Source organism: Mobula hypostoma, chromosome 21, assembly GCF_963921235.1.
Source record: "Mobula hypostoma chromosome 21, sMobHyp1.1, whole genome shotgun sequence".
Taxonomy (NCBI): domain Eukaryota; kingdom Metazoa; phylum Chordata; class Chondrichthyes; order Myliobatiformes; family Myliobatidae; genus Mobula; species Mobula hypostoma.
In genome coordinates, this window is record NC_086117.1 from 7,549,913 (window position 1) to 7,573,503 (window position 23,591).

The 23,591-nt window shown below is 42.1% G+C and overlaps 1 protein-coding gene and 1 long non-coding RNA gene across 2 annotated transcripts in view; one reads left to right on the plus strand and one right to left on the minus strand.

Annotated features, from left to right (window-relative positions):
* LOC134359768 (nuclear receptor subfamily 6 group A member 1) overlaps nucleotides 1–23,591 on the minus strand; it is a 328,226-nt gene that overhangs the window by 250,034 nt on the left and 54,601 nt on the right. The window contains exon 3 of the mRNA XM_063073379.1: nucleotides 2,067–2,123. Within this exon, the coding sequence (XP_062929449.1) occupies nucleotides 2,067–2,123 (57 nt within the window). The remainder of the gene's footprint in view (nucleotides 1–2,066; nucleotides 2,124–23,591) is intronic.
* LOC134359769 (uncharacterized) overlaps nucleotides 1–23,591 on the plus strand; it is a 118,925-nt gene that overhangs the window by 50,253 nt on the left and 45,081 nt on the right. The gene's annotated exons all lie outside the window — the stretch shown is intronic.

Sequence of the window (23,591 nt, forward strand, 5' to 3'; positions counted from 1 at the left end):
CAGAGGCTTTTTCCCAGGGTGGAAATGGTGAACAGGAGCGGGGCATAGTTTTAAGGTGCTTGGAAGTGGGTAGAGTGGGGATGTCAGGGGTAAGTTTTCCCCCTTAGAGAGTGGTGGGTGCATGGAATGCACTGCCATTGACGGTGATGAAAGTGGATACAATAGGGTCTTTTAATAGACTCTTAGATAGGTACATGGAGTTTAGAAAAATGGAGGGCTATGTAGTATGGAAATTCTAGGCAATCTAGAATACGTTATGTGGTTGGCACAACATTGTGGGATAAAAGGCCTGTAATGTGCTGTAGATGTCTATGTACTATGTTTATCAAAGACCCTCTAATTATCAAATGTGCCGTATACTCTGGTTTCCCCCTTAACTATTCTGTTAATTGTAACTGCAAAAGAGTCTTTTATCAGATCTGTCAAATGTAATTTCTGTTTCGTAAATCCTTGTTGACACTACACAATCCAATTATTACTATAGGTTCCTGTTACTTGTTTCTTGAGTATAGATTCTATCACAACTCCTTCCAATAAACCCAGTATGGCCTTTTTGGAGTAAAACAGATGCTATAAAACTAAAGAAAATAGGCTGAATTTTCACCATCACTGAATTCAAGGATCAACTTTGAATTCAACAAATTTCAAATCCAGCCACTGATCTCTCCAATTCAATTTATGCCTCCTCTAATCCTATTTTTCTTCACCTGTCCTATTATCCTCTCCCTACTGCCTTACACTATTACTCCTCATCATTTGCTCTTCTGCATTCCACACAAAAGCTTGAGCTTTTCCCCTGCCCAAACTATCATCGGCCTTCACTACTGCATCCACCTTTCCTAACATCCCTTCACCACCTTGTACTTGTTTGAGGCCTATAACATCCAACACATTACAGTTTCAATGAAAAAAATTGACTTGAAATGCAAACATTTTCTCTCCCCACAGAAACTGACTGGTCTACAGTTTCAACACTTGCTGTTATTTAGAATCTTGCAGGTGCTCTGTATTAAAATGACAACCAATTGTAAGTTTGCACCATTTTCAGTAACTGACATAAACTAAAATAGTTGTTATTACATTTGTGTGCATATTATCCTTACAAAAGGGATCACTGCTGCTATCTGATGAATACATTCCTGCAACATAGCAAAATAATTAGCAATTTCGGTGCATGTTTACAAATTTATCAACTCAAAATACAAAAGGAATGAGTGCAAGAATCTAGGCAAACAACCTTAAAATTATGAAGGTACAGAGATAAGTTAAAGAATGGAACAATAAGTAAATCTTAATGGAAGAGATTAAGTCTCTTAGTGAAAGGTGTGGAGAGATTGAGATATAGTTTCAAAGTACGGGGCGGCATAAGACACTGTTACATCTGTCAGTGGTTGAACAATGGATGGAAAGCAGTCACACAAGAGGACAGAATGAGCCGAGCTCAAGATTTCTGGAAGGATTAGTGAAGAAATGGAGATGGTCAAGCCCAGAAAGGAATTAAGCAAAAGGATAGGAACTTCAAATCAGTGATAATGGAGCAACAAACAACATGTATAAGTTAGTGAGGTCCTGATCTGATTTTTTAAATGACAAAAGTTGGAGGATGATTTCAACATAGGACCAGAAGTAAATGTAGAAGCAATACAGATAAAAAGGACAATGAGGTAATAAGGATGGAGAGAGTCAAGGGTATAATGGAACTGAAACAAAGGGAAGGGAATTTAATTTTTGAAGTGACTCATCATGTAATGCTATTTACCTAGGTAGTTAACTTGCATTAGTTTTAAGAGGCAAGGATGGAAGATGTGAGGTGGGGTTGAAGGAGGAAAAAGAATATTCCGAGCGTCCAGGTTTTGGGGTTATACCATTAACTGACAAAAACAAAACAGGAGGCATTTTAATGTACAATGCTCCTTACATGGCACTTAACAATCCATGAAATTTAGCATAGCATTTTACAAGATTTATGCAAATAACTTGACTGAGTAGAGAGAACAAAAATACATATGGACAAAATATTTAAGAGTAAAACTGCAACTTCAATATTTTGCTGGACCATTACTCACTGTTTAGTGAGTTCATCTGAAGCACTGAGGGGGATTCCAAATGCTGTACATCTGTACCTGTAAAAATATCAGGATAAAAGTCAAATATATTGAAGTGAAGCATCACTAACAGGGGAAACAACATAGCATATTATACCATAGAATCCATTAGCCCACCACCAAATCAGACCTGGTTTGTTCTTAGCAATAAGAGATAAGGAACAAGCAGCCACTCAAATATTCTCTTGTATATAATCCCATCATCACAAGCTACAAGATCATAGCAGCCTTTATGTTAGTGTATTTATAGATAACAGAGTTATTTCAGGATGGTCTCTATGACAACAGGGATAACTCCAGAGTAGTCCCCAAGGTTGTCACCGTGGTAACCAAGCCTTAACTAAAATAAGGAAGTATTAGGCATGACACCACCAGCCATCAACTAAACCTGAAGGTCTACAAGGCTTATGAATTATGCAGGAAACATGATGACCGTACATTTTCATCCTAGATTGCTCTAGAACAGATAAGCTGAATGCCTGTACATCAATTAAAATACAGTGCCTCATCCATGTATAACGATGCATACTTTGTAAATTTAAGAAGAATGTTTGCACCGCAGCCTCAAGATGCACAGGTCTCTGTCATCGCTGCAAGAACAACTTTAGCGCTACATTAATAGTGGAATGTGTCAAAAGAGGTAACATATGTATGAGATTACAACAAGATAAATGTCTTTAGCTTGCAACTTGTCACAGGTAGAACTGAATTTCCCAAAACTTTATGTGTCTAGATTTAATCATGACTAATACAATTTAACTGGCTAATGCAACTGTCTTACTTCCCTTTTAGTCATAGAATGTATTTGGAATCTTCAGTTAACCTGAATGATAATTATCCATTTTGTTGCAACTGGAATCAGAGGTTGGGCAAGGCAGCCTACATAACCATTGTTTTAATCCTTCATGTAATCCCATACTAACTAAATTCAATTTCACAACATGTATGATAGAAATTGAATTCATCGTTTTAGCATTTCCAGTGCAATACCATATCTAGTATGCTACTTCACCAGTATAGTCTTTAACTGTTAATAAGAAAGTAATCAAATCATCTCAATCTACAGTGAACTCCATCATCATGGTGACAAGTTTTGTTTCTGTGTTAATATACAGGTGGCCCCCGTTTTCCGAACATTCGCTTTACGGCATCTTGCTGTTATGAAAAAAGGCAGCATGCGCCTGAACAGCCAAGCTCCTCCCCTGGAACTGCCTTCTAGCTGCCACTGCTTAAACACGTGCTTTATCTCAATTTATTTTGTGCATCCGTTAGCAAGATGAATTCTAAGTTATCGTAAAAGCCTAAAAGAGCTTATAAGGGTGTTACACTCAGCGTAAAACTAGACATAATTAAGTGTTTCAATCGTGGTGAATGAAGTAAGGACATTGTCCGTGCTTTGAACTTGCCTGCGTCCACCATTTGCACTATTTAAACGCAGGGAGAAAGAATTTTGAAAGCTGCCATTGTTACTGTTGGTTCTGCTCGTAGCAAAGTGGTCTCTCTTAGTCGGCATCCAATAATGGATAAAATGGAAAGTCTATTGCTTGAGTGGATTGATGGGTGCACAAAGTGTGGTGTTCTGTTAAGTTTTCTTATACTTAAGGAGAAATCAGTCAGTCTTTTTAATAAGCTGAAACAGAAAGCACTGGACAATGGTGATGAAAGTGTTGCGAAAGTGGAAATATAAAGGTAGTCATGGGTGGTTTGATCGGTTTCTGAGGAGAGGGCAACTCCATAGTTTAACGTTTACCAGAGAGAGTGCTTCAGCTGATACCGAAACTGCCAAAAAGTGGTTATTCGTATAAGCAAGTGTTTAACTGATGAAACTGCAATTTATTGGAGTCTTCCCAATTCCGGTAAGTGAAACTACACTGTACATATATTATTTCTACTTTATATAGGCTGTGTATTTTTATGTGTTATTTGGTATGATTTGGCAGCTTCATAGCTTAAAGGTTACTGGAGAGAGTGTTTCTGCCGAGAGCGCTTGTGCCGTGTTTCTGCCGAGAGTGCTGCCGTGAGATTTTCGCTGCGCTAGAAAGTGCTGCAGAAAAGTATTTCTACTTTATATAGGCTGTGTATTTATCATATCATTCCTGCTTTTACTATATGTTACTGTTATTGTAGGTTTTATATTAATAAATGGTAATTGCTTATTCACTTTACGACATTCCGGCTTACAAACCGTTTCATAGGAACACTCTACCTTCGGATAGTGGGGGAAACCTGTATATTTGGTGAATGGAACTGCAAAGGGGAGTTTCAAAAAAGGAAGAGGCAAATTAGGTGAGAGAGAATGGCAGGGGGAAAAGGAAGGCCATGTGGTATAGGTGAAACTGATACAAACGGGAAACCAGTGAGACAATATGTAAAACAATAGGAAGTGTTAGGATGCAAGATTGTTTAATGTCATTTCCAGTGTACAAGTGCAAAGGGGAACAAAATAATTGTTACTCCAGTTCCAATGCAGCACAAAAAACATAGAACATAATAACATAAAAATACATAGGATAGCAGTGGTGCTGGAAAGTCTGTGAAACCTGTAGAACTTTCTCTATTACTGCACATGACCTAAAATGTGATCAGATCTTCACACAAGTCCTAAAACTAGATAAAGAGAACTCAATTAAATAACACAAAACACAGAAACATAGAAATTAGGTGCAGGAGTAGGCCATTCGGCCCTTTGAGCCTGCACCGCCATTCAGTATGATCATGGCTGATCATCAAACTCAGAACCCTGCACCTGCCTTCCCTCCATACCCCCTGATCCCTTTAGCCACAAGGGCCATATCTAACTCCCTCTTAAATATAGCCAATGAACTGGCCTCAACTGTTTCCTGTGGCAGAGAATTCCACAGATTCACCACTCTGTGTGAAGAAGTTTTTCCTAATCTCGGTCCTAAAAGGCTTCCCCTTTATCCTCAAACTGTGACCCCTCGTTCTGGACTTCCCCAACATCGGGAACAATCTTCCTGCATCTAGCCTGTCCAATCCCTTTAGGATTTTATACGTTTCAATAAGAACCCCCCTCAATCTTCTAAATTCCAACGAGTCTAAGCCTAGTTGATCCAGTCTTTCATCACATGAAAGTCCTGCCATCCCAGGAATCAATCTGGTGAACCTTCTTTGTACTCCCTCTATGGCAAGGATGTCTTTCCTCAGATTAGGGGACCAAAACTGCACACAATACTCCAGGTGTGGTCTCACCAAGGACTTCTACAACTGCAGTAGTATGCCCTGCTCCTGTACTCGAATTCTCTTGCTATGAATACCAGCATACCATTCGCCTTTTTCACTGCCTGCTGTACCTGCATGCCCACTTTCAATGACTGGTGTATAATGACACCCAGGTCTCATTGCACCTCCCCTTTTCCTAATCGGCCACCATTCAGATAATAATCTGTTTTCCTGTTTTTGCCACCAAAGTGGATAACCTCACATTTATCCACATTAAATTGCATCGGCCATGAATTTGCCCACTCACCTAACCTATCCAAGTTACCCTGCATCCTCCTCACAGCTAACACTTCCACCCAGCTTCGTGTCATCCGCAAACTTGGAGATGCTGCATTTAATTCCCTCGTCTAAGTCATTAATATATATTGTAAACAACTGGGGTCCCAGCACTGAGCCTTGCGGTACCCCACTAGTCACTGCCTGCCATTCTGAAAAGGTCCCATTTATGCCCACTCTTAGCTTCCTGTCTGCCAACCAATTCTCTATCCACATCAATACCTTACCCCCAATACTGTGTGCTTTAAGTTTGCACACTAATCTCCTGTGTGGGACCTTGTCAAAAGCCTTTTGAAAATCCAAATATACCACATCCACTGGTTCTCCCCTATCCACTCTACTAGCTACATCCTCAAAAAATTCTATGAGATTCGTCAGACATGATTTTCCTTTCACAAATCCATGCTGACTTTGTCCGATGATTTCACCACTTTCCAAATGTGCTGTTATCACATCTTTGATAACTGACTCTAGCATTTTCCCCACCACTGATGTTAGGCTAACCGGTCTATAATTCCCCGGTTTCTCTCCCCCTCCTTTTTTAAAAAGTGGGGTTACATTAGCCACCCTCCAATCCTCAGGAACTAGTCCAGAATCTAAAGAGTTTTGAAAAATTATCACTAATGCATCCACTATTTCTTGGGCTATTTCCTTATGCACTCTGGGATGCAGACCACCTGGCCCTGGGGATTTATCTGCCTTTAATCCCTTCAATTTACTTAACACCACTTCCCTACTAACATGCATTTCCCTCAGTTCCTCCATCTCACTGGACCCTCTGTCCCCTACTATTTCCGGAAGATTATTTATGTCCTCCTTAGTGAAGACAGAACCAAAGTAGTTATTCAATTGGTCTGCCATGTCCTTGCTCCCCATAATCAATCCACCTGTTTCTGTCTGTAGGGAACCCACATTTGTCTTAACCAATCTTTTTCTTTTCACATATCTATAAAAGCTTTTACAGTCAGTTTTTATGTTCCCTGCTAGTTTTCTCTCATAATCTTTTTTTCCCCTTCCTAATTAAGCCCTTTGTCCTCCTCTGCTGGACTCTGAATTTCTCCCAGTCCTCAGGTGAGCCACTTTTTCTGGCTAATTTGTATGCTTCTTCTTTGGAATTGATACTATCCCTAATTTCCCTTGTCAGCTACGGGTGCACTACCTTCCTTGATTTATTCTTTTGCTAAACTGGGATGAACAATTGTTGTAGATCATCCATGCGATCTTTAAATGCTTGCCATTGCATATCCACTGTCAACCCTTTAAGTGTCATTTGCCAGTCTATCTTAGCTAATTCACGTCTCATACCTTCAAAGTTACCCCTCTAAGTTCAGAACCTTTGTTTCTGAATTAACTATGTCACTCTCCATCTTAATGAAGAATTCCACCATATTATGGTCACTCTTACCCAAGGGGCCTCTCACGACAAGATTGCTAATTAACCCTTCCTCATTGCTCAATACCCAGTCTAGAATACCCTGCTTTCTAGTTGGTTCCTCGACATGTTGGTTCAAAAAACCATCCCGCATACATTCTAAGAAATCCTCTTCCTCAGCACCCTTACCAATTTGGTTCACCCAATCTACATGTAGATTGAAGTCACCCATTATAACTGCTGTTCCTTCATTGCACACATTTCTAATTTCCTGTTTAATACCATCCCCAACCTCACTACTACTGTTAGGTGGCCTGTACACAACTCCCACCAGCGTTTTCTGCCCCTTAGTGTTATGCAGCTCTACCCATATCGATTCCACATTCCTAATGTCCTTCCTTTCTATTGCGTTAATCTCCTCCTTAACCAGTAATGCTACCCCACCTCCTTTTCTTTCATGTCTATCCCTCCTGAATATTGAATATCCCTGAATGTTGAGCTCCCATCCTTGGTCACCCTGGAGCCATGTCTCTGTGATCCCAACCATATCATACTCATTAATAACAATCTGCACTTTTAATTCATCCACCTTGTTACCAAAGCTCCTTGCATTGACACACAAAGCCTTCAGGCTCGCTTTTACAACACCCTTAGCCCTTATACAATTATGCTGAAAAGTGGCACTTTCTGATTTTTGCCCTGGATTTGCCGGCCTGCCACTTTTAGTTTTCACCTTACTACTTTTTGCTTCCACCCTCATTTTACACCCCTCTGTCTCTCTGCACTGGTTCCCACCCCCCTGTTGTGAACTAACCTCCTCTCTCCTAGTCTCTTCAATTTGATTCCCACCCCCCAACCATTCTAGTTTAAAGTCACCTCAGTAGCCCTCACAAATCTCCCTGACAGGATATTGGTCCCCCTAGGATTCAAGTGTAACCCGTCCTTTTTGTGCAGGTCACACCTGCGCCAAAAGAGGTCGCAATGATCCAAAAACTTGAATCCCTGCCCCCTGCTCCAATCCCTCAGCCACGCATTTATCCTCCACCTCACTGAATTCCTACTCTCACTGTCGCGTGCCACAGGCAGTAATCCCCAGATTACTACCTTTGCGGTCCTTTTTCTCAACTCCCTTCCTAACTCCCTATATTCTCCTTTCAGGACCTCTTCCCTTTTCCTACCTGTGTCATTGGTACCTATATGTACCACGACCTCTGGCTCCTCACCCTCCCACTTCAGGATATCTTGGATGCGATCATTACACTTGTTCATTTATATATTGAGAAAAATGATCCAATATTACATGTATTTGTTGGTAGAAGTATGGACCTCTGGGGTAATGTCTTCTACAAAAGCTATTTGGAATCAGGTGTTCCAATCAACGAGATGAGATTGGAGGTGTGCAGTGCAGTGGTACCCTGCCCTATATAAAGAAAAGACACACGAAGTTACTGACAGAGCCTGTTGTTAACCATATAACCATATAACAATTACAGCACGGAAACAGGTCACCTTGGCCCTTCTAGTCCGTGCCGAACTCTTACTCTCACCTAGTCCCACCAACCTGCACTCAGTCCATAACCCTCCATTCCTTTCCTGTCCATATAGCTATCCAACTTAACTTTAAATGACAACATCGAACCTGCCTCAACCACTTCTGCTGGAAGCTCGTTCCACACAGCTACCACTCATGTTACCCCTAAACTTTTGCCCTTCAACTCTCAACTCATGTCCTCTTGTTCGAATCTCCCCCACTCTCAATGGAAAAAGCCTATCAACGTCAACTCTATTTATCCCCCTCATAATTTTAAATACCTATATTAAGTCCCCCCTCAACCTTCTACGCTCCAAAGAATAAAGACTCAACTTGTTCAACCTTTCTCTGTAACTTAGGAGATGAAACCCAGGTGACATTCTAGTAAATCTTCTCTGTACTCTCTCAATTTTGTAGACATCTTTCCTATAATTCGGTGACCAAAACTGTACACAATACTCCAAATTTGGCCTTACCAATGCCTTGCACAATTTCAGCATTACATCCCAACTCCTATACTCAATGCTGTTTCATAAAGGCCAGCATACCAAAAGCTTTCTTCACCATCCTATCCACATGAGATTCCACCTTCAGGGAACTACGTACTATTATTCCTAGATCCCTCCGTTCTACTGCATTCTTCAATGCCCTACCATTTACCATATATGTCCTATTTTGATTAGTCCTACCAAAATGTAGCACCTCACATTTATTAGCATTAAACTCCATCTGCCTTCCTTCAGCCCACTCTTCTAACTGGCCTAAATCTCTCTGCAAGCTTTGAAAACCTACTTCCTTATCCACAATTCCACCCATCTTACTATCATCTGCATACTTACTCATTCAATTTACCACCCCATCATCCAGATCATTAATATATATCACAAACAACATTGGACCCAGTACAGATCCCTGAGGCACACCACTAGTTACTGGCCTCCAATCTGACAAACAGTTATCCACCACTACTCTCTGGCATCTCCCATCCAGCCACTGCTGAATCCATTTTACTACTTCAATATTAATACCTAACGACTGAACCTTCCTAATTAACCTTCCATGTGGAACTTTGTCAAAGGCCTTACTGAAGTCCATATAGACAACATCCACCGCTTTACCCTCGTCAACTTTCCTAGCAACCTCTTCAAAAAATTCAATAAGATTTGTCAAACATGACTTTCCACGCACAAATCCATGTTGACTGTTCCTAATCAGACCCTGTCTATCCAGATAATTATATATACCATTTCTAAGAATACTTTCCATCAATTTACCCACCACTGACGTCAAACTCACAGGCCGATAATTGCTAGATTTACTCTTAGAACCCTTTTTAAACAATGGAATAACATGAGCAATACACCAATCCTCTGGCACCATCCCCGTTTCTAACGACATTTGAAATACTTCTGTCAGAGCCCCTGCTATTTCCACACTAACTTCCCTCAAGGTCCTAGGGAATATCCTGTCAGGACCCGTAGACTTATCCAGTTTTACATTCCTTAAAAGCACCAGTACTTCCTCTTCTTTAATCATCATAGTTTCCATAACTAACCTTGTTTCCCTTACCTTACACAATTCAATATTCTTCTCCTTAGTAAATACCGAAGAAAAGAAATTGTTCAAAATCTCCCCCATCTCTTTTGGCTCCGCACATGGCCGTCCACTCTGATTCTCTAAGGGACGAATTTTATCCCTCACTATCCTTTTGCTATTAATATAACTGTAGAAACCCTTTGGATTTATTTTCACCTTACTTGCCAAAGCAACCTCATATCTTTTAGCTTTTCTAATTTCTTTCTTAAGATTCTTTTTACATTCTTTATATTCCTTGAGCACCTCATTTACTCCAAGTTGCCTATATTTATTGTAGATCTCTCTCTTTTTCCAAACCAAGTTTCCAATATCCCTTGAAAACCAGGGCTCTCTAAAACTTTTGACCTTTCCTTTCAACCTAACAGGAACATAAAGATTCTGTACCCTCAAAATTTCACCTTTAAATTACCTCCATTTTTCTATTACATCCTTCCCATAAAAGAAATTGTCCTAATCCACTCCTTCTAAATCCTTTCGCATCTCCTCAAAGTTAGCCTTTTTCCAATCAAAAATCTCAACCCTGGGTCCAGTCCTATCCTTCTCCATAATTAAATTGAAACCAATGGCATTGTGAGCACTGGACCCGAAGTGCTCCCAACACATACCTCTGTCACCTGACCTATCTCATTCCCTAACAGGAGATCTAACACTGCCACTTCTCTAGTTGTTACCTGTATGCATTGCTGCAAAAAACTATCTTGCATACATTTTACAAACTCCAAACCATCCAGTCCTTTTACAGAAAGGGGTTCCCAGTCTATGTGTGGAAAATTAAAATCTCTCACAATAACAACCTTGTGCTTACTACAAATATCTGCTATCTCCTTAAAAATTTGCTCCTCTAATTCTCGCTCCCCATTAGGTGGTATATAATACACCCCTATAAGCTTTACTACACCTTTCCCATTCCTCAATTCCACCCAAACAGCCTCCCTAGACAAGTCCTCTAATCTATCCTGCCAAAGCACCGCTGTAATATTTTCTCTCACAAGCAATGCAACATCTCCCCCTCTTGTCCCTCCGATTCTATCACACCTGAAGCAATGAAATCCAGGAATATTTAGTTGTCAATCACACCCCTCCTGCAACCATGTTTCACTAAAAGCTACATCATCATATTTCCAGGTATTAATGCATGCTCTGAGTTCATCCACCTTTCTTACAATGCTCCTAGCATTAAAATAGATGCATTTAAGAAACTCTCCACCTCTTACTCTTACTGTTTATCCCTAATAGTGCCAACAACTTCATCTTTTTCTTCCTTCTCCCCTACATCTTGAGTCTGAGCGCTCCCATTCTGTCCCCTGCCTATCCTCCCTCACACGCTGTCTACTAGCTTTCTCTATTTGTGAACTAACCTCCTCTCTCCTAGTCTCTTCAATTTGATTCCCAACCCACAATCATTGTAGTTTAAAGTCTCCCCACTAGCCTTCGCAAATCTCCCCGCCAGGATATTGGTCCCCCTAAGATTCAAGTGCAACCCGTGCTTTTTGTACAGGTCACACCTGTGCCAAGAGGTCCCAATGATCCAGAAACTTGAATCCCTGCCCCCTGCTCCAATCCCTCAGCCACGCATTTATCCTCCACCTCACTGCATTCCTACTCTCACTGTTGCATGGCACAGGCAATAATTCCGAGATTACTACCTTTGCGGTCCTTCTTCTTAACTCCCTTCCTAACTCCCTATATTCTCCTTTCAGGACCTCTTCCCTTTTCCTACCCATGTCATTGGTACCTACATGTACCATGACCTCTGGCTCCTCACCCTCCCACTTCAGGATATCTTGGATGCGATCAGAAACATCCCAGACCCTGGCACCAGGTAGGCAAACAACCATCCGGGTCTCCTGACTGCGTCCACAGAATCGCCTAACTGACCCCCTAACTATCAAGTCCCCTATTACTACTGCCCTCCTCTTCCTTTCCCCACCCTTCTGAGCTACAGGGCCGGACTCTGTGCCGAAGGCACGGCCACTGCTGCTTCCCCCAGATAAGCTGTCCCCCGCCCCCCAACAGTACTCAAACAGGAGTACTTATTGTCAAGGAGCACAGCCACTGGGGTACTCTCTAATACCTGACACTTCCCCTTCCCCTTCCCCCTCCTAACCATGACCCACTTGTCTGCCTCCCATGGCTCCAGTGTGACCACTTTACTGTAACTCCTCTCTATCAACTCCTCACTCTTCCTGACCAGACAAAGATCATCGAGCTGCAGCTCCAGTTCCCTAACACGGTCCCTTAGGAGCTGCAGCTCGGCGCACCTGGCACAGATGTGGACATCCAGGAGGCTGGGAGACTCCAGGACCTCCCACATCCGACACAGAGAACAACAAGCTGCCCTCACACTCGTACTTCCCCCTTTCCTCAAATAACAGGAAAAATTGATAACCAAACCTACTTTGCCTCGCCCGTTTCCACCTAAAGCCTTTAAGCCTTCACTTTGCTCCTGGCTCACTCTGCCGCCTGCAAAACGACGCAGCCCGCTGTATAAGGGTGTGTTCCTTTTAAATCTTCTGCGCTTCACTGCCCGATGTCACACGCCTTTCTTGTTCTCAAGAAAGATCTGTTTATTGCACCATGCTTCAATCAAAACAACTTTCAGAGGACCTTAGAAGAATTGCAGAGATGCATGAAGCAGGAAAAGGCTACAAGAGCATTTCTAAAAGACCCGGGTTATTTATCACACCACAGTAAGAGAAATTGTCTACAAAAATGGAGGAAACTCTTCCCTAGGAGTGGACATCCTGCAGAGATCATACCAAGAGACAACGTGCAATCCTGGAGGGTAACAGCAAAAGACCTGCAGAAATCTCTAGAATTCGCTAAAGTCTCTGTTCATGTGTCCACTACAAGAAAAGCACTTCACAAGAATGGTGTTCATGGAAGGACACCACAAAGGAAACCACAGCTCTCCAAAACAAAAAACATTTCTGCACGTCTCAAGTTTGCAAAAGACCAGCTGGATGTTCTGCAACAGTATTGATAAACAGTAAAGATAAACTTTTCGGCAGAAATGCACATTGCTATGTTTGGAGGAAAAAAATCACTGCACACTAGCACCAAAATCTCATCCCGACTGAGAAGCATGGTGGAAGGAGTATCATGGTTTGGGGTTGCTTAGCTACCTCAGGATCTGGATAGCTTGCAATCATTGAGGGAACAATGAATTCAAAATTGTATCAATACATTTTACAGCAGAATATCAGGGTAGCAAGTCCATCACCTGACGCTTAATAGAAGTTGTATAATGCAACAAGACAATGATCCAAAAGACAAGAGTAAATCAGCAACAAAATGGTTTTAAAAGAAGAAAATTTGTGTTTTGTAATGGCCGAGTCAAAGTCCTGGCAATCCTATAGAAATGTTGTGGAAGGACCTGAAGCAAGTAGTTCATGCAAAGAAGCCCACCAACATTCCAGAGATGAAGTAGTTTTGTAAGGAGGAATAGCCTAAAATTCCTCTAAGCCGATGTGCAGGACTGATCAACAGTTACCAGAAACATTTGGTTGAAATTATTGCTGTACAAGGGGGTCACACCAGTTACTGAAAGCAAAGGTTCACATACTTTTTCCCAACAAATATATGTAATAATGGGCAATTTTTTGCAATAAGTAAATGAACAAGTATAATGTTTTTGAGTTATTTATTTAATTGGGTTCTCTTTATCTCGTTTTAGGACATGTGAAGATCTGATCACTTTTTAGGTCATAATTATGCAGAAACTGAAAATTCTACAGGGTTCACAAATTTTCCAGCACCACTGTAGATTGCCTCTATGCAGAGGAATGTCTTTACATAAGGCGACTGACAGGAAATGATAAAAGTAGTTGTTGTGGGATCAGTTAGTGGGTGAAGGTGTTGATCCGCCTTACTTCTTGGGGAAAATAAGTGTTTGAGTCTGGTGTCCTATGTAACCTTCTCCATGATGAGAGTGAGCCAAACAGTCCATGAGCAGAATGGGTGGGATCCTTCATGATATTGCTGTCCTTTTTCCAGCACCTTTCTGCATACTTGTCCAAAGTAAATTCATTATCAAAGTACGTACATGTCACCATATACAACCCTGAGATTTGTTTTCTTGTAGGCATACTCAATAAATCCAAGAAACAAATAATTGTAAGACCGCACCCAACAGGACTGACAAAGTGCAAAAGAGAAAGGTACAAATACAAAAAAAAAGTAATAAATATTGAGAACATGAGATGAAGAGTCCTTATAAATGGAAGATAAAGAGTCCATATTTTGGGGAAGGTATGACTTATACAAAAAAGATGGATTACACCTGAACTCAAAAGGTACTAATATCTTGATATTGGGACTGTTTAATATAGCTGTTAGGGAGGGTTTAAACTAAGTTGGCAAGGGGAAGGAAACCAAGGTGTTAGGGTGTTAGGGTCGAGGAAGAGGAAAATAGAAATAAGTCAAAAATACTGTGCAGCAAAGATGGCAAGAAGGACAGGTCAGTGAATATATAGGATAATTTGCTGCAAAATAGAAATATAGCAAAATCGGCAACAGATACAGATCTAAATGTACTGTACTTAAATGCACGCAGCATTAGAAATAAAGTGGATGACCTTGCTGCACAGCTGCAGGTTAAAAGATATGACATTGTGGCCATCACCGAGTCATGGCTAAATGATGGATGTGATTGGGAGCTGAATATCCAAGGATACACAGTGTATAGGAAAGATAGGAAGGTAGGTAAAGGGGGTGGCATGGCCCTGATGTTAAGTAACGATATCAAATCAACAGAAAGAAGGGACATAGGATCAGAAGAGGTAGAATCCTTATGGGTAGAATTAAGAAATGGCAAGGGTAAAAAGACACTAATAGCAGTTATATACAGGCCTCCAAACAGCAGCCGGGACGTGGACTACAAGTTGCAGCTGGAAATAGAAAAAGGAAAATGTCAAGATAATTATGGGGGATTTTAATATGAAAGTGGATTGGGAAAGTCAGGAAGGTAATGGATCTCAGGAGAGGGAGTTTGTAGAATGCCTACAGGATGGCTTTTGGAGCAGCTTGTCCAGAAGCCCACCAGGGGACCGGCTGTTTTGGATTGGGTGCTGTGTAACGAACCTGAGGCGATTAGGGAGCTGGAGGTAAAGGAACCCCTTGGAAGTAGTTATCATAGTATGATTGAGTTCAGTTTCAAATTTGAAAAGGAGAAGCTGGTATCAGGTGTATCAATATTTCAGTGGAACAGGGGAAATTACAGTGGTATGAGAGAGGAACTGGCCCAAGTCGATTGGAAAAGTAAGCTGAATGGAGGGACGGCAGAGCAGAATTGGATGAAATTCCTACAAGAAATAAGGAAAATAAAGGAAAAATATATTCCAAGAAAAAAGAAAATCATGAATGGAAAAATGGCACAAATGTGGCTAACGAGAGAGGTTAAGGCAAAAATAAAAGCAAAAGAAACGGCGTACAAGGAAGCAAAAATTAGTGGGAAAAATGAGGACTGGAAGACTTTTAAAAACTTGCAGAAGGAAACTAAGAAAGTCATTAGGAAAGAAAAGATGAATTATGAAAGGAAGTTGGCGATTAACATAAAAAAGGATACTAAGAGTTTTCTTAAATAATAATTCTTAAATAGAGTAAAAGAGTGACAAGGGTAGATACGGGACCCATTGAAAATGATGCTGGAGAAATTATAATGGATAACAAAGAGATGGCGGAGAACTGATTGAGTATTTTGCAGCAGTCTTCACAGTGGAAGACATCAGCAATATACCTGATAGCCAGAGGTATCAGGGAATAGAATTAGGTACAGTCAAGATTACTGGAGAGAAAGTGCTTGGGAAGCTAAGTGGACTAAGAACAGATAAGTCTCCCGGTCCGGATGAGGTGCACCCAAGGGTTCTGAAGGAGCTGGCTTTGGAGATTGTGGAAGCATTGGAAATGATCTTCCAGGAATCAATAGACTCTGGCATGGTTCCAGAGGACTGGAAGGTCGCAAATGTAGATCCGCTATTTAAGAAAGGAAGGAAGCAGCAAAAAGAAAATTACAGACCTATTAGCCTGACATCGGTAGTTGGAAAGATATTGGAGTCAATCCTCAAGGACGAGGTTATGAAATACCTCGAGGTGCATGACAAGATAGGCCGAAGCCAGCATGGTTTCATGAAGGGAAGATCCTGCCTCACCAACTTATTGGAATTTTTTGAGGTAATCTCGAATAAGATTGACAAGGGAGAGGCTGTGGAAGTTGTGTATTTGGATTTCCAAAAGGCCTTCGATAAGGTGCCGCATATCAGGCTGCTTCATAAGATGAGAGCAAATGGAATTATAGGAAAGATATTGAAATGGGTGGAGCATTGGCTGATAGGCAGAAAACAAAGGGTGGGAATAAAGGGAGCCTATGCTGATTGGTTGTCGGTTACTAGTGGTGTTCCGCAGGGGCCGGTGTTGGGGCCGCTTCTTTTTACGATGTGTATCGATGATTTGGACTATGGATTAAATGGTTTTGTGGCTAAATTTGCGGATGACACCAAGAAAGGTGGAGGAGCAGGAAATGTTGAAGAAACGGAAAGGTTGCAGAGAGACTTAGTCAGTTTAGGAGAGTGGGCAAAGAAATGGCAGATGAGATATAACATTGACAAATGTACGGTTGTACATTTTGGAAGAAGAAATAATTGGGCAGATTATTATTTAGATGGGGAGAAAATTCAAAAATCAGAAGTGCAAAGGGACTTGGGGGTCCTCGTGCAGGATACCCTAAAGGTCAACCACCAAGTTGGATCAGCGGTAAGGAAAGCGAATGCTATGTTGGCATTCATTTCAAGAGGAATAGTGTATAAGAGTAAGGAGGTGTTGATGAGGCTCTATAGGGCATTAGTGAGAACTCATTTGGAATACTGTGTGCAGTTTTGGGCCCCCTATCTTAGAAAGGATGTACTGATGTTGGAGAGAGTTCAGAGAAGATTTACGAGGATAATTCCTAGAATGCAGGGGCTAACGTATGAGGAGCGTTTGTCGGCTCTTGGACTGTATTTATTAGAGTATAGAAGAATGAGAGGGGATCTCATAGAAACATTTCGAATGTTGAAAGGGTTGGACAGAGTAGATGTGGAAAGGTTGTATCCCTTGGCGGGTGAGTCCAGGACAAGAGGCCATAGTCTTAGAATTAGAGGGTACCCAGTTAAAACAGGGATGAGGAGAATTTTTTTTAGCCAGAGGGTCGTGGATTTGTGGAATTTGTTGCCACATACAGCTGTGGAGGCCCGATCATTGAGGGTGTTTAAGGAGGAGATTGACAGGTATCTAATTAGTCAGGGTATCAAGGGATATGGGGAAAAAGCCGGAAATTGGAACTAGATGGGTGAATAGTTTAGCTCATGGGGGAGCTGTGGAGCAGACTCGATGGGATGAATGGCCTACTTCTGCTCCTTTATCTTGTGATCTTGTGAAGTAAGTCCACAGGTTGTGGGAACAGTAATGGGACACATGAAGTTGACTGAAGTTGTCCCACTGGTTAAAGAGCCTGATGGTTGACGGGCAATAACTGTTCCTCAGCCTGGTGGTGGGGATCTTTTATGATGGATGCCACTTTCCTGCAACAGCACTGTGTAGATGTGCTCAGTGGTGGGGAGGACTTTACCCGTGATGGCCTGGGTGGTATCTTTTACTTTTTGCTGGATTTTCTGCTCAGGACATTGGTGTTTCCGTACCAGGCTGAGATAAACTCTCCGCTGAAATTTGCTTTAGATGTTATGCCGAATCTTCACAAACTCCTAAAGTAGAGGAGCTGCCATGCTTTCTTTGTAATTGCACTTACATACCGGAACCAGGAAAGGTCCTCTGAAATAAGAGAACTGAGGAATTTAAGGTTGCTGATCCTCTCCATCTCTGATCCACCCTTGGACCTCGTCTCCTCCTCCTGAAGTCAGTCAGCTCCTTGGTCTTGCTGACATTCAATGAGAGACTGTTGTTGTGGCACCAGTTAGCCAGATCTTCAACTTCCTTCCTATGTTGATCTGGTGTCATCAGCAAACTTAACTGGAGTTGGAGCTATGCTTACCCTCACAATCATAAGTACAAAGCGAGTAGAGCAAGGGGCTAAGCACACAGCCTTGTGGTGCGCCTGTACTGATGTACATTGTGGAGGATATGTTGCTGCTAATGCAAAATGACTGGTCTGCAAGTGAGGAAACTGTGAATCCAGTTGCACAAGGAGGTATTGAGGCCAAGGTCTTGAAGCCTGTTGATTAGTTTTGCGGGGGGGCAGGGGACGATCGTATGGAATACCAAGCTGTAGTCAATAAAGAGCATCCTAATGTATGCATCCGTGCTGTCCAGACGTACCAGGGTTGAGTTAAGAGCCAATGAAATGGCATCTACTGTTGTACTAGTAGGCTAATTTGAACAGATCCAAGTCGTTTCTCAGGCAGGTGTTGATACATTTCATCACCAACCTCTCAAAACACTTCATCACTGTGGATGTAAATGCTACTGGAGGCAGATTACCAAATTCTTCTTAGGACCACTATAGTGAATTGACTTTATTTCTCACATCCTTCATATACATGAGTGAAAATCTTTGTTATGTCTCTGTCTGAATGTGCAATGTGCAATTTTAGTAATTTGTAATAAATAGTATGTATAGAAGATACACAACCAAATAGTCAATATAGCTCCAGTATGAATTAATCAGTTTGATGACCTGATGGAAGAAGTTGTTCTGGAGCCTGTAGGTCCGGGCTTTAATGCTGCGGTACTGTTTCTCAGATGGTAGCAGCTGGAACAGTTTGTGGTTGGGGTGACTCAGGTCCCCAATGATCCTTCAGGCCCTTTTTACACACCTGTTGTTGTAAATGTTCTGAATAGTGGGAAGTTCACATCCACAGATGCGCTGAGCTGTCCGCACCACTCTCTGCAGAGCCCTGCGATTGAGGGAAGTACAGTTCCCATACCAGGCAGGGATACAGTCAGGATGCTCTCAATTATACCCCTGTAGAATGTCCTTAGGATTTGGGGATTCATGCCAAAATTCTTCAACCGTCTGAGGTGAAAGAGGCGCTGTTGTAGTGTTTTCACCATACAACCGGTATGTACAAACCAAGTGAGGTCCTCAGTAATATGTATGCCAAGAAACTTAAAGCTGTTTACCCTCTCAACCCCAGATCCATTGATGTCAATATAGGGGTGAGCCTGTCTCCATTCCTCGTGCAGTCCACAACCAGCTCCTTTGCTTTTGTGACATTGAGGGAGAGGTTGTCTCTTGACACCACTGCGTCAGGGCGATGACGTCTTCTCTGTAGTCTGCCTCGTTATTATTTGGGATAAGGTCAATCAATGTAGAATCATTGGAATACTGTGTTCAGTTCTGGTCACCTCAGGAAGGATGTGGATCCTATAGAGAAAGTGCAGAGGAGATTTACAAGGATGTTGCCTGGATTGGAAGGTGTACCTTATGAGAATAGGTTGAGTGTACTTGGCCTTTTCTCCTTAGAACGACAGATGATGAGAGGTGACCTGATAGAGGTGTATAAGTTGATGAGGGGCATTGATCGTTTGCATAGCCAAAGGCTTTTTCCCCAGAGGTGAAATGGCTAACACGAGGGGGCATAGTTTTAGTGCTTAGAAATAGGTACTGAGGGGATGTCAGGGGTAAGTTTTTCCACACAGAGTGGTGGATGTGTGGAATGCACTGCTGGCTGCAGCAGTGGAAGCAGATACAATAGGGTCTTTTAAGAGCCTCTTAGATAGGTACATGGAGCTCAGAACAATAGAGAGCTATGTGCTAGGGAAATTTTAGGCAGTCTCTGGAGTAGGTTATATGCTATAAATTTCTATGTTCTATCATTTTACAAATTTAACTAGCAGATTGGAGCTGTGGATAGTGACACAATCATGGGTATACACAGAATAAATGAGGGGGCTTAGGACACAGCCCTGGGGGGATTCCTGTGTTGAGGGTCAGAGGGGCTGAGGTGAGGGAAGACCTAACTAACAGGAAGTCCAGGATCCAGCAACAGAAGGCAGGGTGAAGGCCGAGTCCTCTGAGCTTCATGTCAAGCCTGGAGGGAATTATGGTGTTGAATGCCGAACTGTAGTCCAAGAACAGCATTCTCACATAAGCATCCCTCCTCTCCAGGTGTGTAAGGACGGTGTGTAGAGCTGCGCTTATTGCATCATCTGTCGATTGCTTGTGTGAGTAGGCGAATTGTAAGGGTCCAGTGTGGGTGGTAGCATGCTGCAGATGTAGTCCTTGACCAGCCTCTCAAACATTTGCTTATAATTGAGGTGAGTGCGACAGACCACCAGTCATTCAGACATGTTACCTTGGTCTTTTAAGTACAGGGACAATGGTGGATGTTTTGAAGCAGGAGCACACTCTACACTGGGAGAGGGAGAGACTAAATGTCTGCAAACACAGTCTTGCACATTCTGAGTACCTACCCTGGGATGCCACCTGATCCCGCATCCTTGTGGCTGTCTACTCATTGGAAAAACCTGCATACCTCAGGCTCAAAAGGCATTGAGCTCATCTGGAAGTGAAGTTCTGTTGTCGCTTATGTCACTTGATTTCACTTTGTAACAAATAATAACATTCAAGCCCTGCCACAGCTGTCAAACATTCTTCAATGATTCAAGTTTGGTCCGAAAATGCCACTTCGCCTGTGAGATGGCTTTACAGAGATCGTAGTTGGACCTCTTGTAACTTACTTGGTCGCCAGATCTGAATGCCACTGATTGCCCATGCCATGGTTCATCCAAGAATTCTGATTGGGGAAGACACAATGATTTTGTGGGGACACACTCGTCTATGACTATTTTTTATAAGGTCCGTGACAACTATGGTGCATCCATTCAGATCCCCTTCTGAATCCCTGAACACAGGCCAGTCTAGACTGGAAGTAATCCCAAAGCCACTCCTCTACCTGCCATGACCATCTCTTTGCTGTCCTTTTCTCCACAGCCTTGCTCCTTGGCCTCAGCTATCCTTCTCCTACCTGCATACAAGCTAAGTGATCAGGTTTCAAGAAATGTGGTCGGGGCGTGGAACAGCAGACCTTCCTTATAATAGAAACATAAAAAACCTACAGCACAATACAGGCGCTTCAGCCCACAAAGTTGTGCCAAACATGTCCCTACCTTAGAAATTACTAGGGTTCCACAAAGCCCTCTATTTTTCTATCCAAAAGTCTCTTAAAAGACCCTATCGTATCTGTCTCCACCACCATTGCCGGCAGCCCATTCCATGTACTCACCACTCTCTGCATAAAAAAAACTTACCCCGACATCTCCTCTGTACCTACTCCCAAGCACCTTAAACCTGTGCCCTCTTCTGGCAGCCATTTCAGCCCTGGGAAAAAGCCTCTGACTATCCACATGATCAATGTCTCTCATCATCTTATATACCTCAGTCAGGTCACCTCTCATCCTCCTTCGCTCCAAGGAGAAAGTAGTACAGCTGTGGTCCAGTACGTTGGGACCCTGGGGCTTAAGGTTGTATGCTGATGGTAATTGGCATAAATTTCTTCAAACAAGACTGATTGAAGTCCCAAACTATGATTTGAAAGGCACTGCAGTGACAGCTTTCAAAACCTCAAGTTCCAGGTTATCAACTTTTGGTGGTATGTAAACTGCAATCAGGATCACAGAAAACTCCTGGTAAGTAAAATGTTCAATACTTAATTGTCAGATGTTCAAGGGTGGGGAAAGAAAGAGTACAACAAAACCTCAACAAAGCACCAGAGAGTTTATCATGAAACACGCCACCCCATAACCTGAATCAGCAGTTTGCTCCATCTTGTGTATCGAGAAGCCTATGCTATATACATCCTTGATGGCTTAAAAACCCCTACTGAAAATTCTGGCCATGCTCACAACAAAAAAAAAGCTATGTAAAAGACCCAATAACAAGTTTACTGATTCACTTATAAGTTCATAAATACATATAATCCAAGTCAACAATGTGGAAATAGGTCCTTTGCTGACCAAGGATCCTACCTGATCTAGTCCAATTTATCTGTATTTAGACTGTAAGACCTTAAGACATAAGAGCAGAATTAGACCATCTGGCCCATTGAGTCTGCCCCGCCATTCAATCATGGCTGATCCTTTTTTTTTAAATCGCCTCCTCAACCCCAGTTCACGGTCTTCTCCTCATAACATTTGATGCCATATCGTATCAATAACTTATCAATCTCTGCCTTAAATACACCCAAATACCTGGCCTCCACAGCGGCATGTGGCAACAAATTCCACAAACTCACCACCTAAAGAAATTTCTCTGCATCTCTGTTTTGAAAGCGCGCTCCTCTATCCTGAGGCTGTGCCCTCTTGTCCTAAACTCTCCCACCATGGGAAACATCCTTTCCACATCTACTCTGTCTAGGCCTTTCAACACCCAAAAGGTTTCAATGAGATCCCCCCTATCCTTCTGCATTCCAGCAAGTACAGACCCATCAAACGTTCCTCGTATGATAACCCTTTCATTCCTGGAATCATCCTTGTGAATCTTCTTTGGACCCTCTCCAGTGCCAGAACATCTTTTCTGAGGGGCCCAAACCTGTTCACAATACTCAAGGTGAGGCCTCACCAGTGCCTTATAAAGCCTCAGCATCACATCCTTGCCCTTGTATTCTAGACCTCATGAAATAAATGCTAACATGGCATTTGCCTTCCTCACCACCAACTCAACCTACAAGTTAACCTTCAGGGTGTTCTGCACAAGGACTCCCAAGTCCCTCTGCATCTCCGATTCCTGGATTTTCTCCCCGTTTAGAAAATAGTCTGCACAGTTATTTCTACTACCAAAGTGCTTAACCATGCATTTTCCAACATTGTATTTCATTTGCCACTTTCTTGCCCATTCTCCTAATCTAAGGACTTCTGCATCCTACTTATTTCCTCAACACTACCTGCCCCTCCGCCAATCTTCGTATCATCTGCAGACTTGGCAACAAAGCCATCTATTCCATCATCTAACAACACACATAAAAATTGCTGGTGAATACAGCAGGTCAGGCAGCATCTACAGGAATAGGTACAGTTGACGTTTCAGACTGAAACCCTTCGTCAGGACTAAGTGAAAGAATGCTTGTCACAAGCCTCCAAAATGAAAAACTTTCCAATACCACCTTTTGTCTCCTTGCACAAGGATGATTTTGTACCCAATAGCACAAATGGCAATTCCAGCATCATCCAGTTTCTTGCTTCTCCTCCACTATCCAACTGGCTAGCGTAGATCCCATGTGATCAGTCTATCAAACAGGGCTGCTAAATTCCATGTAGACAAGGTCTACTACCCTGCCCTTGTCAATCCTCTGTTAGCTCTTCAAAAAAAAATCAACTTCATGAAAGTTTCCCAAGCAAATCTGTAAGCTATTTGAAGGTAATTTGTGCTGAAATATCACAAGACGTTTCAGAATCATTGTATACTGTACAGTTATAGAAACAGAATTCTGAATGGCTTTCTTATAGAAGTAAATTAATATTTTCAGGTTATGATCAATTTGGC